At 48.2% G+C, this 12,215-nt stretch overlaps 1 protein-coding gene across 1 annotated transcript; it reads left to right on the top strand.

The window, feature by feature from the left end:
- The first annotated feature begins 1,273 nt into the window (after nucleotides 1-1,273).
- MYOG (myogenin) lies at nucleotides 1,274-11,204 on the top strand. Its single transcript, XM_067531600.1, has 3 exons — nucleotides 1,274-1,753; nucleotides 6,928-7,009; nucleotides 10,330-11,204. The coding sequence occupies exons 1-3, from the start codon at nucleotides 1,274-1,276 to the stop codon at nucleotides 10,455-10,457; spliced, it is 690 nt and encodes a 229-aa protein (XP_067387701.1). The 3' UTR covers nucleotides 10,458-11,204.
- Nucleotides 11,205-12,215: the final 1,011 nt, after the last annotated feature.

The raw sequence follows: 12,215 nt of genomic DNA, 5'->3' as shown, positions 1-12,215 counted from the left end.
TGATAGGCAAGTGGGTGAGAGGACGGGCAGCGTGGGGAAGGGCAGGAGCAGAGCAGGTGTGGGAGAGATATAGTGGGGAAGGGCAGAGCACAGAGGGGGGCAGAGCAGGGTGGGCGGGAGGAGCAGAGTGTGTGAGGCTCAAGGCAGAGTGGGGCCTGATGGGAGGGGCAGGGTGGGGTGGGATGTGAGCGGAGGGGCAAAGCAGGGCATGAGGGAAGGGACAGAGTGTGGGAGGGGGAGCAGAGTGGGGTGGGAATGATGGGATAGAGTGGGGCGGGAGGGGAGGAGCATGGTGAGGTGTGAGGGGAGGGGCAGAGTGTGTGAGGTGTCAAGGCAGAGTGTGTGAGTATTAGGGGGTAGGGTGGGGTAGGATGGGAATGGAGGGGCAAGGCAGGGCATGTGGGAGGGGACAGAGTGTGGGGGAGGGGCATAGCAGGGTGTGAGGGGTGGGGCATAGCAGGGTGGGGCATGGTGGGGCAGGGTGTGAGGGGAGGGGCACGATGGGGTGTGAGGGGAGGGGCAGAGCAGGGCATGAGGCTCAAGGCAGAGGGGGACAGGGTGTGAGGGGAGGGGTAGAGCAGGACAGGGTGTGAGGGGAAGGGCAGAGCAGGACAGGGTGTGAGGGGAAGGGCAGAGCAGGACAAGGTGTGAGAGGAGAGGCAGCCCAACCCTGCGGTGCAGGGCAGAGTGGGCAGAGCTCGATGTGAGAGGGACACGTGGAGGGCCTGCGCCTCTGTCAGGGCTGGGAGCCGAGCCGGCCTTTCTCCCCAGTGAAGGCTGGGCCTCACGCTGCTCCTTCGTAGCCCTCGGCCAGGCTGTGAGGTGCTGGCTCTGGCCCTGGCTGGGAGCAGTAACTGAAGGCAGCAGATGATGCAGGAATGCAGTGTGGAGCTGCCAGCCCCGGGAGCAGCCTGACCATCAATAGCGCTGTAAAGAGCAGAAACGAGAAGGACTCAAACGAGGCCGTTGTTTGCGAGGTGGCCGAGCCGCTGTCCAACACATGCCAGCTCCCCCGGCCCCCCCCCAGCCGCAGTGCAGGCCCGGGCAGCCTAATCCCCGCAGGGAGAGCACATGAAATCAGATGGACAAGTTTTGATGTGAGGCAGCAGCTTAGAGCAGGCTCAGGTTTCCTTTAGGTTTTTCTATATTTATCTCTGTGATTTAATGCCAGCGCCAGGGTTTAAATGCCACCAAACAGTTGGTGTTGGGAGACAGAGCAGCCGCTGCTCAGCCGCACGCTCCGAGGAGGCTGCTCCCTGCCAGCCGCTTGCCCATGGAGCTCTTTGAGACCAACCCTTACTTCTTTCCCGACCAGAGATTTTACGATGGCGAAAACTATTTGAGCTCTCGCTTGCAGGGCTACGAGCAGGGGGTGTACCAGGAACGGCCCGGCCTGGGGCTGTGCGCTGAGGGCAGGACGGGGCTGGAGGAGAAGGGCTCGCCTCTGCCTGAGCATTGCCCCGGCCAGTGTCTGCCCTGGGCGTGCAAGATCTGCAAGAGGAAAACGGTCTCCATCGACCGGCGCCGCGCCGCCACCCTGCGGGAGAAGCGGAGGTTAAAAAAGGTGAACGAGGCCTTCGAGGCCCTGAAACGGAGCACGTTACTGAACCCCAACCAGAGGCTGCCCAAGGTGGAGATCCTGCGCAGCGCCATTCAGTACATCGAGCGCCTGCAGAGCCTGCTTAGCACCCTCAACCAGCAGGAGCGGGAGCAGAGAGACCTGCGTTACCGCAGCACCGCCTCCCAGCCAGGGGTAAGTGCCCATTGCCCCACCTAGCGAGCCATAGCTATCCCCCGCCCCTAGGGAGACCACAGCTTCCATCGCCAGCTCCCAGTCCTAGGGAGATCATGGGTTCCATACCCAGCCTTCACCTGTAGGGAGAGGGAGCAGAACAACCAGGACTTCCCCGCCATAGAGAGTGCATTTACACACACATACACCTGCCTCCCCGTCCAGGGGAAGGTAGACTAGCGGAGCTGACAATGGAGGCTGTGACATCTGAAAATGGGCCAGCAAAAGTAGCTGATTAAGGGGCATACGAAGCCCAGTCAAGAAAGTGGGTGACAATCCCCTGGTCAGTGGGAGCAGCCACGTGGGCACAGGGGTGCAAAGCTCTTCAACGTGAAATGTCTGCCCTCTTTGCCATGCCTTGTAATCCCTTCCACGCTAACACACCAGGCTCTTCCTTAGGCCAAGCTTAGTTATAACTCGTGGCTTCTGATGATGCCAACAAGCAAACCAAGAGGAATCTTGAAATGACCCTCGCTGCTCGGGCAAGCGCCTAACTTTCTCCTTTCACAAAGACTTAGTGTGTAACAAGACACAACTCCTGCAAGAAAGCATTGCCCAGGAAAGACTCAATATACTGGAAAAGGATTGGGATATTCCTGCAGGTGGACGTATCAGGGCAGATTCACCAATATGCTCTTGCTGCTTTGCTCTAATGTGGTGAAACAGCCTTGCACCCAAATTAAGTGTTCGGGAGAATCAGGTACATGCTGTATATATTGGATCATAATATTTGGGCAATAAATGCTCTAGGCAATACAAAAAGTTAACTCCCTGTGCTAGTCTCATAGAAAGGGCATGCTCAGAGCAAATGTCTGCAGATCCTTAGGGCACATGGGATTGGCACATGTAACTATCTTCACAGTGGATGGCACTTGAGAGGCAAGCCTCCATGCGTGTGCAAAGGAGAAAGCAAAAGGATGTGGGTGTGTCTGGAAATGAGGCCACCTGTTTAGCACGTTTGTTTTATTCCGTGTGCCCATCCAGGTACCGCTCCAGGGCATCTGAGCCCAACCCTGAGTCTCAGAACCAGAACTGCCAACTGTACGTGTTCAAAACTTGTGAGGCAGGTCTAGAGCTGGGTGAAATATATTTTTCAAGTTTAATTTTTTTTTTTACACTTTTCAATTCTCCTTAAAAAATTGGTGAAAATTTATTTTCAATTTGACCCAAACCCGTTTTTAAAAAATGTTTTGGAATTGCCAGGGAGCTGAAAAACCCATTATTTGCCCAGCTCAAGTCAGTACCCACCAAAATAATGAGATTGTCTTTAAAATGATAGGATTTTAAAAAGATAATACATGCTGGGTTCTTTTTATTTGCCCTCTGGTTTCTCATCTGTTAGAGTTACACTCCTGAGAAGCTCTTCTCTGTAACCCCCTGGGGCTAAAAACTTACTTTTTTAAATAAAAGGACAGCTGAGATTCCCAGGTATTCACTTGACCTCAGGAGCTGGAGATTTAAGAAAAATACTTTGAGTATCATGGGTTTCATGATAAACATGTCAGAGCTGTCAATACGGCAAAATTTCAGTGACGTTTTTAGCACATTTTAGGAATCATGAAGGACTGCAATGCATTCTGGGCTCAATCCTGTGAGATGCTCAGCACCCTTCATTCCTACTGCAGTCAACAGGAGCTGAGGGTGTTCAGGACCTCATTGGAGGAGCCCTTTACTTGCACTATTTTGCTGCCTATGATCTATGGATCACTGTTCCCAAGGCGCAGATCTGAATGTGAAATGTTTTTTCTCTCATTTCACTACATTTCTTTCACTTTAATGACCAGAATTAAGAAAAAGCTCCACAAGCAAACAGCCAGATGAGGCTATAGGAATGAAGTCTTGAAAACTGGAAAGTATGCTGAATTGGGATTGATTTATATGAATTTCTCCTACCCTGTTGGTACCTATGGAAATGAATCAATGCAAACTGGTTACCAAAACAACCCGGGCCAGTCAATTGCTATGTTAAAGCACCAGAACTACTACCTCTTCTTTAACCCATTTTATCCTCTTTATCTCTTCTCCGCCTCTCACCTCCTCAGTAGGACTGATCAAAAATGTTTACTTTAAATGTTTAATGTAAAATCTAACATTTTTGTGAAAAATTCATTTCCATAAATTTTTCTATTTTTGGACAAGAGTCAAAATGAAAAATTCACATTGTTTTGTTATGAACTGACAGTTTGCATTTTGTTTTGTTTTTTCCCTCCATATTTTTCTTTTCTCTCCCTTTTTCATGGGGGAAAAAAAAATAACAAAAACAAGGAAATGAAAAGCTAAACAAAATGGACATATTCATTAAACATGAAACAGACCTGAAGAAGAGTTCTGTGTAGCTTGAAAGCTTGCCTCTTTCCACCAACAGAAGTTGGTCCAATAAAAGCTATTACTTCACATATCTTTTCTCTCTGAAACAAAACAAACATTTTAATTTCAATTCATTTAGCTGAAAAATATTTTTTTTTAAATCCATAGAAAAGTTTGAATTTTTTTCCTGGAAAATACTTACCATTTTTCAACCACATCATGCTTGGGGGTTACCGTACTGGAAAATTGGAACAATGTAAATCACCTCAGAAAAACAAAATGCAAGGGAAAGTGAATTCTGATTCACTAATCCCCTTGATTCTGTTGAACAATAACTTCTTTCCAAATGCAATAATGGTGATATCTTCATTGATGTAAATACATTGCGAGACAAGAACAAAAGTAGCTTTTACCTCCAGATAGCTAGATGAGAGCAACCCTATACCCCCTCTTCCATTCCTGGGTTTTACTGCAACTTGCTTCATCGAAGTGAAAACTACAGTGTCCTATCTACACCAGGATTTTACATTGAGATCGCTCTCTTAAGTTAGTTATCTCAACAGAAAAACACACCTCTTTTTTGCAGTGAAGACATAGCATCTCACAACCTGAGGTGCTAGATCAGTCTGTATAAATCCCAGTGATTTTGCGCACTAAGAGATGTCATTTCCATTCCTTCCTTTAATGTGTGAGAAGAGACCAGAGGTATGTCTTCACTAGAGTCTTTTTACCTGGAGTTAAATAATTGCCAGTTAACTCAAGGTACGTAACATATAAAGGCTGATGTGGATACTCCCCATACATTGGTGCCAGGCAACATTTGATCTTCACCCTAGGCCAGTGTTTCTCAACCTTTTCAGATAGGTAACCCCTTATTTAAAGTAAAATATGTGCGACCTCCTTACCTTTACAGTGCAAGTAAGAGTAAATCATGTGGCAATGCTGTGCCTATATAATGTATTTACATGGGACCCTCCAGTGGGTGTCAGACAATACTTGACCTTGAAGCATCAGCAGGTGCTGGCAGGCAGGGAGCAAGATTTTCTTTGCTTAGAGATTTTAATAACATTTTCTATGCCTCCCCCCCAGCTAAGTGCCTTTCGTTACCCCCCGCCCCGGGGGTCATGACCCACCGGCAGAGAAGCAACCGTAGGCTAATCCCTGTAGTGTTTGTCACCTTAATCAAACATGTAGTCAGTCCATACCAGCCTTTACAACTGTGTTAAGTACCATAAGTCAGTTAGAACTCAGTTAACTCCAGGTAAAAAACTCGAGTGAAGACAAGCCCAAAGGGGGCTAAGGAGTGGGGGTTGTTGTTTTACTACCAATGATTGCAGGGTAGACCTACCCAATGCATCTTCTGTGTCCCCCCCTTCCTCCTTCCCATAGCATCTAGGAGTCTAGGTGATAGGACGGCTTGTGTGCAACAAGTGTTTGCCAGGAGGAGGAGTAACAATTCCAACCTGGAATTCTGATCTGTGAGCAATGACAGAGGATGTGGAGGGGACAGTTGTGACTGTCCAACTTCAACTGGCTCGTTACCTGGTACCCCAAGCTGTGGTCCTGATTTGAGCAAGGGCTTGGACTAGATGAACTCCTTGGGGACCCTTCCAACCCTAATATTCTATGACTCAGAGAGGAGGTGAGAGGAGCCATTACCAACTGAGAGGCCACATGGCAGAGTTCAGGTGTGACCGAGGCAAGGTTAGAGCACAGACACAGCTGCAAGAGTTTGCTAGGTATCCAAGGCAAGGCTGCGAGGCAGCTGAATTGAGCAGCACCATGCAAGCAGGACAGGAGAAGCCACGGCACTGGGCACTAAACTCAATCATGCCCCAGTGAGAGTGCTCAGTCCCTCACCTTTCCCGTCATTTGCTCTTGCTTCCTTCTCAGTTTCTGCCATATTTAACATCTCATTTCACGCATCTGCCGCCCCACCCAGCCAAGTTGCTTTTCCCATCTCACATGTCTTCTCAGGAGCTTTCCCCCAGCTGTTTTTCCCACCAGTGCCCCTGTTTCTTCTCACACTGTATTCACGCTTGTTAAACTTTCCCTTTGCTCCCTTCTCTTTGGTGCATCTGCTGGGAGCGGGAGTGGGGGGTGTCTCTGCCTCCTCGCTAGGAGAGAAATTCCCCACTCCAATCTTGTTATCATTTGATCCTATACAGATGTGTAAAAAGACTCACCGGAGTTAAAGGCTCCATTGTCCCTCTCAGTGGCTGATCCTGCTGGGGTCCAACTTATGGTCCCTTTCTTTCTTGAATGTCAGGAATGTAGATTCTGCCATGATGAGCTCTGGGGGAGAAAATATTCCCAAGAATCGAGCTAGGCCATCATGGGATCTGTTAAGGTAAAACAATACCCTCATCCTGCTCAGACACTCTCAGCTCCCATAAGCACAAAACAGCCATTTAGTATCTGATGATCTAAGCGGCCCACACATGAGATCTTGACACCCTCTCCAGGGTCCAGCCCCTGCCAGTGGGTCTCACAGAATCCACCTGGGGAGCGTTGCTTGGATCCTTAATTAATATTTAAAACTTCGGACGCCTCACTCTGAGCAGGTCGGAGACAGAGGGGAATGGTAGTGTGTTTCCACATGGACTGAGTGCGCCTTTTAAAACAGGTTTGCTTTTCTCACTGGGATTGAGGGAGACAGAGATCTTGAGGGAGCTTAGATAGACCCATCTGGGCCAACTGAGTGGTGCATTTCAGAGCACAACTGGGAGATGACCCCGGGTGCTGGCCCAGTCAGATTCTGACCCAGTGTGAGGGTAGAGCCCTTGGCATGAGTAACCCTAACAGTCATTGTTTCCTCCTAATTACAGGTGGCCAGTGAGTGTGGGTCCAACAGCGCCTCCTGCAGCCCAGAGTGGAGCACCCAGCTGGAGTTCAGCAGTAACCCCGGGGGTAAGCAGAGCACATACCCCAGACTGGCTTCTTTGCCCCAATGCTTCTGGGCTGAAGGACAAAAAGCTGCAGAGTTCAGCTCAGAGAAGCATCCACAGAACTGGGTGTTTATCCAAATAATCTGCGCTTTGGGCACACAGATCCCTCAAGAAGGCTTTATGTCCTCCCTATTCCCCCCACCTCTGCACATAGCCTCCCCTCTTCTCAACAGGCCCAGTCTCCCCTCTACCTTGTCTTTTGGGTGGGCCCAGAGCTTTCATCCCCGTGTTATTGTTTTTAAGGGGTGTCCAGATGGTCCTTCCAGATATCCAGGAGGCTGGTGGCTGCCCAGCTAACCCTCAGATCCCTATGGCAGTATCTTCTGAGTCAGGGGCAGCTGCTAACCTCCCCCCCTTTTGGTGCAGCAGTGGGACCCAGAGACCGTCCCTTTCACGGCCAATAGGTTGCATACCCAATGGCTCTTTTCCCTACAGCCTCTTAAAGGGTTCTACAAGCTATGCCCCCCTGAACAGAATGGCCCAGATGGCAGCATTTCAAGTGCTGCTGGGGCAAAGCAGGAAGATTGGCTGCCACCTCCCAGTATGTGTTGCTGTGGGGATTTAGAGAGGGCGTGGGCATGGTGGGGACACTGGAGGGCATAGCAGCCTACTGGACTATCTCCTCTGGAAGCCACCACAGATAGGGTGGGAGGAACAGAGAAGTGTTGGGGGACTGGGGGGAACATCCTCAAGTGGAAGGAGGGAACTCAGGGGTCACGGTGGTTCTTAGTCAAATTTTCCCAGACACCAGAGGAATTTCCCTCTAGAGTTGATTTCAGGGAAGGGAACAGAGTTGCTTGGTTCCTATTTTCTCATCCTTCAGGCTTTTGTTATTCTGAGAGATGAGACGCCCAATGCTCCTAAATTGATGAGCTCCTTTCTCCCTCAGTGTTCAGGAGACTCCAGGATTTACTTCTGTTCTGGAGGGATATTGCCTGCCAGAGCTAGCCGGTTCTTCTGCTGCCTCTTCCGTGATTTGAGAATCAGGATCAGAAGCTGCTGCACACACTGCCTAGAATAATACTGGCCTTTCTTCTGCACCGCAGAAGGATTTAGACATTGCAAACTCATGGCAGCCCTCATGTTCCCTTGCCCCACTAAGGGTACATCTACACAGCAAAACAAAACAAAAAAACCCCAAGACAAAAAACCCAACAACAACAACCCCGCAGCAGTGAGACTCAGAGCTCTGGTCCACTAACTGGAGCCTGGGCTCTGAGACCTTCCCCCTGAGCCTGAATGTCTACACTGCTATTTTTAATCCTGCAGCACGAACCCATCTTAGTTGACCCGAGCTCTGAGACTCGCTGCTGCAGCTTTTTTTTTTTTTTTTTTTTTTTACTGTGAGACGTACCCTAAGCCTCTTTCAACATCACTGCTTTGCAGGTTTCCCCTTCCTGGGCACATCAGGCTATTTTCACCCCAGATGTAACAGCGGCATTTGCCTGAGCTGAATCTCATCCTTTCCTAGAGGGTTTTATAGTGTTTAAGACCAGATCTAGTCCGAACTCGTGCATAACGCAAGCCATCACATTTCACCTGGATAGTCCTATACTGAGACTCAATTTAGACTAAAGCATTTCAGTCCTCAGGAGACTAAACTGTGTGCTATAGGCAGGGAACAGGAGAGATGGGAGTGCTACCAACCCACGAGGCCTCAATCATGGCACGGAACTGATTAGATGAGAGAGGCTCAGATGATCCCTGTTATTTTCTATCCATGTTTCCTGTTTCACCATCACGCCGGGTTATTCTGACTTCACTGATTCACTGATTCAGGCTAGGAGCAACACAGGTTTAAGATGCAGGCTGTACGGTGGAGGGTCTTACTTGCAGTTGGCAATGGAGAGAGCAACTGCTCAGCTGGGTCTGGTTTCTCCTTGGGTCCAGCTGCTAAATCATATCATCTAGAAATACATTCAGTGCTGGGGCGGGCTGGAAAATGCTTGCTTTGTTCCTTGGGAAATGTTAACTTTTTGTTGAAAACAAACAAAAAAAGTTCTGAAAACTGAAGAATTTTCAACAAAAAAAACCATTTTCTGCTGAAAATTTTCAGTTTGTTTTTTTTTTTGTTTTTTCCAACAAAATATTGTAAATTTTCCCCAAGAACATTTTCATTTAATCAAAAACCCAATTTACTGTTGGAAAGAAGTTCTGATGGAAAATTTTCAACCAGCCCTATGCTGTGCTTCCCAGAGGCATTTTCCCATGTCAGCAAGTGCTGATATTTCCCCAGCTTTGTAGTGCGATGGAGCGTGGGAAGAGAGATGAGGGGAAGTAATTGCTAACAAGAGGGGAGACAATAGGAATTTAGAAACTGCCAAACTGATCAGACCAAGGGTCCAGCTACTCCAGTATCCTGTTTCCAACACTGGCCACTGCCAGTGCTGAATCTTTAGAGGGAGAAACCTGCACTAGCAGTTACAGGATAATCTGCCCTCATGGACAGCTTCCTCCTGACCCCATAGTTAGAGGTCAGCTTATGCTAACCTTATTAGCGGTATAAATGTCTTTCTTTTCTGAATCCTACTGCTCTCTTGGAATCAGTGAGATCATGTGGCAGTGAGTTCTGCAGGGCACCCGTGCAATGTGAGGAGTTCCTTTTAGCAGTTTGTAATTTGTTGCTTTTCAGTTTCACTGAGCATCCCCTTGTTCTTGTGTAACTTCTTGTGAATAGAAGTTCTTATTTTGTACTTTCCTCGTGTCCCCTCTTATTCATCTCCTCTCAGAGGTAAACTGTCCTAGTCTTTTCAGTGTTTTCCAGGTCTCTAATCATGCCCATGACCCAACTCTATTAAGATGTGGCGCACATGTCCTGATGAGTGTGTTTTCCCATCTCTGACATTTCACCACTTACCCTAGAAGGGCCCTTGCATGTGGGAACAGAAAGTGCTTATGGTGTCAGCTACAGCTGGGTATTTCTCTTTCCCCTCTGGATTGGTCAGGGCTCAGGAGAGGAATCCCAGAGGCAACAATTATCACCTCTCCTGGCAGGTCAGTGAAGCTGGGCGAGTTTCACTCACTGAACACCCCCCTATCTGAGTGAATGACATGAGCGCCACACCCTAAGCGCTGGTCTTCCATGACCTACTAGAAACACTTTGGCGACCAAGGTAAAGGCTTTGTGGACAGCACACTGGTCCTGAACAGATTAGGTCCTTCTCTTGCAGCTGCAACAGCTACTGGGATCCTGGTCGTTCCACGGGGTCCCCCTCAGTCATCTTGATTGGCAGTCTGGTCCCTAAGTCACCTTCCTATGGTTTCTTCTCTTGCTCTCTGTAGATCACTTGTTAAATGAGTTAAATGAATCCTCTGAAGACCGCAATCTTCACTCCCTGTCCTCGATTGTCGAAAGCATCGCGGTGGAGGATGTGGCCGTCACGTTCCAAAATGAGCGGGTCCAAAACTGAGGCTGGCAGAAGCCTGTGGGGCTTTTCAGAGTCTTCCCCAGCTGGTAATAAGGTGGAAATATGACACCAGAACTCTTCAAACACTGGAAAATGTATTTACCAGTCCAAAGTCATAGACGGTAACCAGCAAAGCCACTCATCCAATTCCCTAATCATTGCAGAGTGTTTCCACTTGGTCGGCTAAGAGACGAAGGATAAACCAGCTGTTTAAACTGAACCCTAAATTAATACACAAGTTAGTGACCTGATTTTCAAGGGTGCTGATTCCCCACTTCAATAGGAGTTATGGGTTCTCGGCCTCTGGAAAAAAAAAAAAAAAAAAGGCTAGAATCGACTGATCAAAGCATTTTGACGATTTATTGTAACTGCTACTTAAAGGCGGGGGCAGACGCGACACAACTTCCGTGTAATAAGGAAGGATTCCAGCGTGCGGTTTGTGTTTCGTTCCCTGTTTGTGGAAGTTTGTTTCTTTGGGGGCCAATGTTTGTGTGTGGTTTGTTTTTTTTAACAAGATGCTGTTTGACCAACTTCATTTGCCAGCTGGCGTTTTGTAGGTGCGGGAGCTGTCATAGGGGGTCTTTTCTACTGAGCGCTGTGTGGAGTTGCTGGGGTGGTTTTTTTTTTATTGTTATTTTTGCTAACTTATTTGGATTTTTTAAAAAATAAATAATTAAAGGCATTCTCGTTTGAAATGGTTTCTGGGCCTCTATGTTGCCTGCGGGCTGCTCTCGCTCTTTTAGGCATGGTTCTCTGTGAGAGACTGGCTGCTTCTTGCCAGACTTGTGGATCTGCTTCAATTAGGAGACCTGGAAGCAAACACAGCCCTTTACTAAACACAGAGGAGATGAGGCTGCAAGAGCTCCAGTGCTAATTTCAATAGGAGCTGGACGAGGCACTAATTTAGATCAATGCTACACAGGAGAAATTCCCCTTCTAGTCTCTCATGGAACGCCCAGCAGTTTGGTACCATAAGCTTCCCTTACAACTGATAGTCACAACACATCTTCAACATGCTTTCCAAGTATAAGCTGTTTGGGGCAAGGACTGACCTGTCGTCCTGTGTTTGTACAGCACCTAGCACAAAATGGGGGCATGGGCCATGACTGGGACTCATAGGTGCTACCGCAACACAAAAAGTAATAATAAATCAACACTCCTGTGAACTAAGTAAGGCACAGAGTGGTAAAGTAACTGGGTCACAGAGAAACAGTCAGAACTCAGTTCTGGGGTTAGTATTCAGGCAGTCCATGGATGCTAATCCCATGCTCAGACAACTGGACCACGGTCCCTCCTTTAATCTGCCTGGTTCCCATCCCACTTAGCTCCAAGACCTCAAATGCCAGAGTCCCTGTGGTGGAAGGGGATGAATAATCCTTCCACCTGCCATATGAAGCTCATTGCAGAGGAAAAGTAGGGGATTTTCCTGCCTCCAGAGCAGTGCAAGTCCCTGCTGCCCCTTAGAACGTGGATCTCCCCTGTGCAGCACCTTGTGCTAGACACTGGCTGGAGCAGAAAGCTCCAGATAGGTCATCTGCTTCAATTCCAAAATTCATAGGTTTTTAAGGCCAGAACAGGTCATTGTGATCATCTCATCTGACCTCCTGCATAACACAGGCCAGGGCATTTCACCCTGTGATTCCTGCATTGAAACCGAGTGTTTGAACAAGATCAAATCATTTACAAGATGGGAAAAGCACCACACCTCCTGGAAAGTTGTTCCACCAATTAATTACTCTCACTGCTAAAAAACTGCACCTT

Source organism: Emydura macquarii, unplaced genomic scaffold (genome assembly GCF_026122565.2).
Source record: "Emydura macquarii macquarii isolate MOO-44397 ecotype Brisbane River unplaced genomic scaffold, CSIRO-AGI_Emac_v2 contig_3220, whole genome shotgun sequence".
Taxonomy (NCBI): domain Eukaryota; kingdom Metazoa; phylum Chordata; order Testudines; family Chelidae; genus Emydura; species Emydura macquarii.
The sequence above is the reverse complement of the archived record's forward strand: the minus strand, read 5'-3'. Positions and strand labels throughout refer to the sequence as shown.

Bases quoted from the DNA above. Each gene is read 5' to 3' on its own strand.
- MYOG (XM_067531600.1), top strand. From the start codon at position 1,274: ATGGAGCTCTTTGAGACCAACCCTTACTTCTTTCCCGACCAGAGATTT. The intron at 1,754-6,927 runs GTAAGTGCCCAT...TCCTAATTACAG, and splicing joins GCACCGCCTCCCAGCCAGGG to GTGGCCAGTGAGTGTGGGTC. The intron at 7,010-10,329 runs GTAAGCAGAGCA...TGCTCTCTGTAG, and splicing joins GTTCAGCAGTAACCCCGGGG to ATCACTTGTTAAATGAGTTA.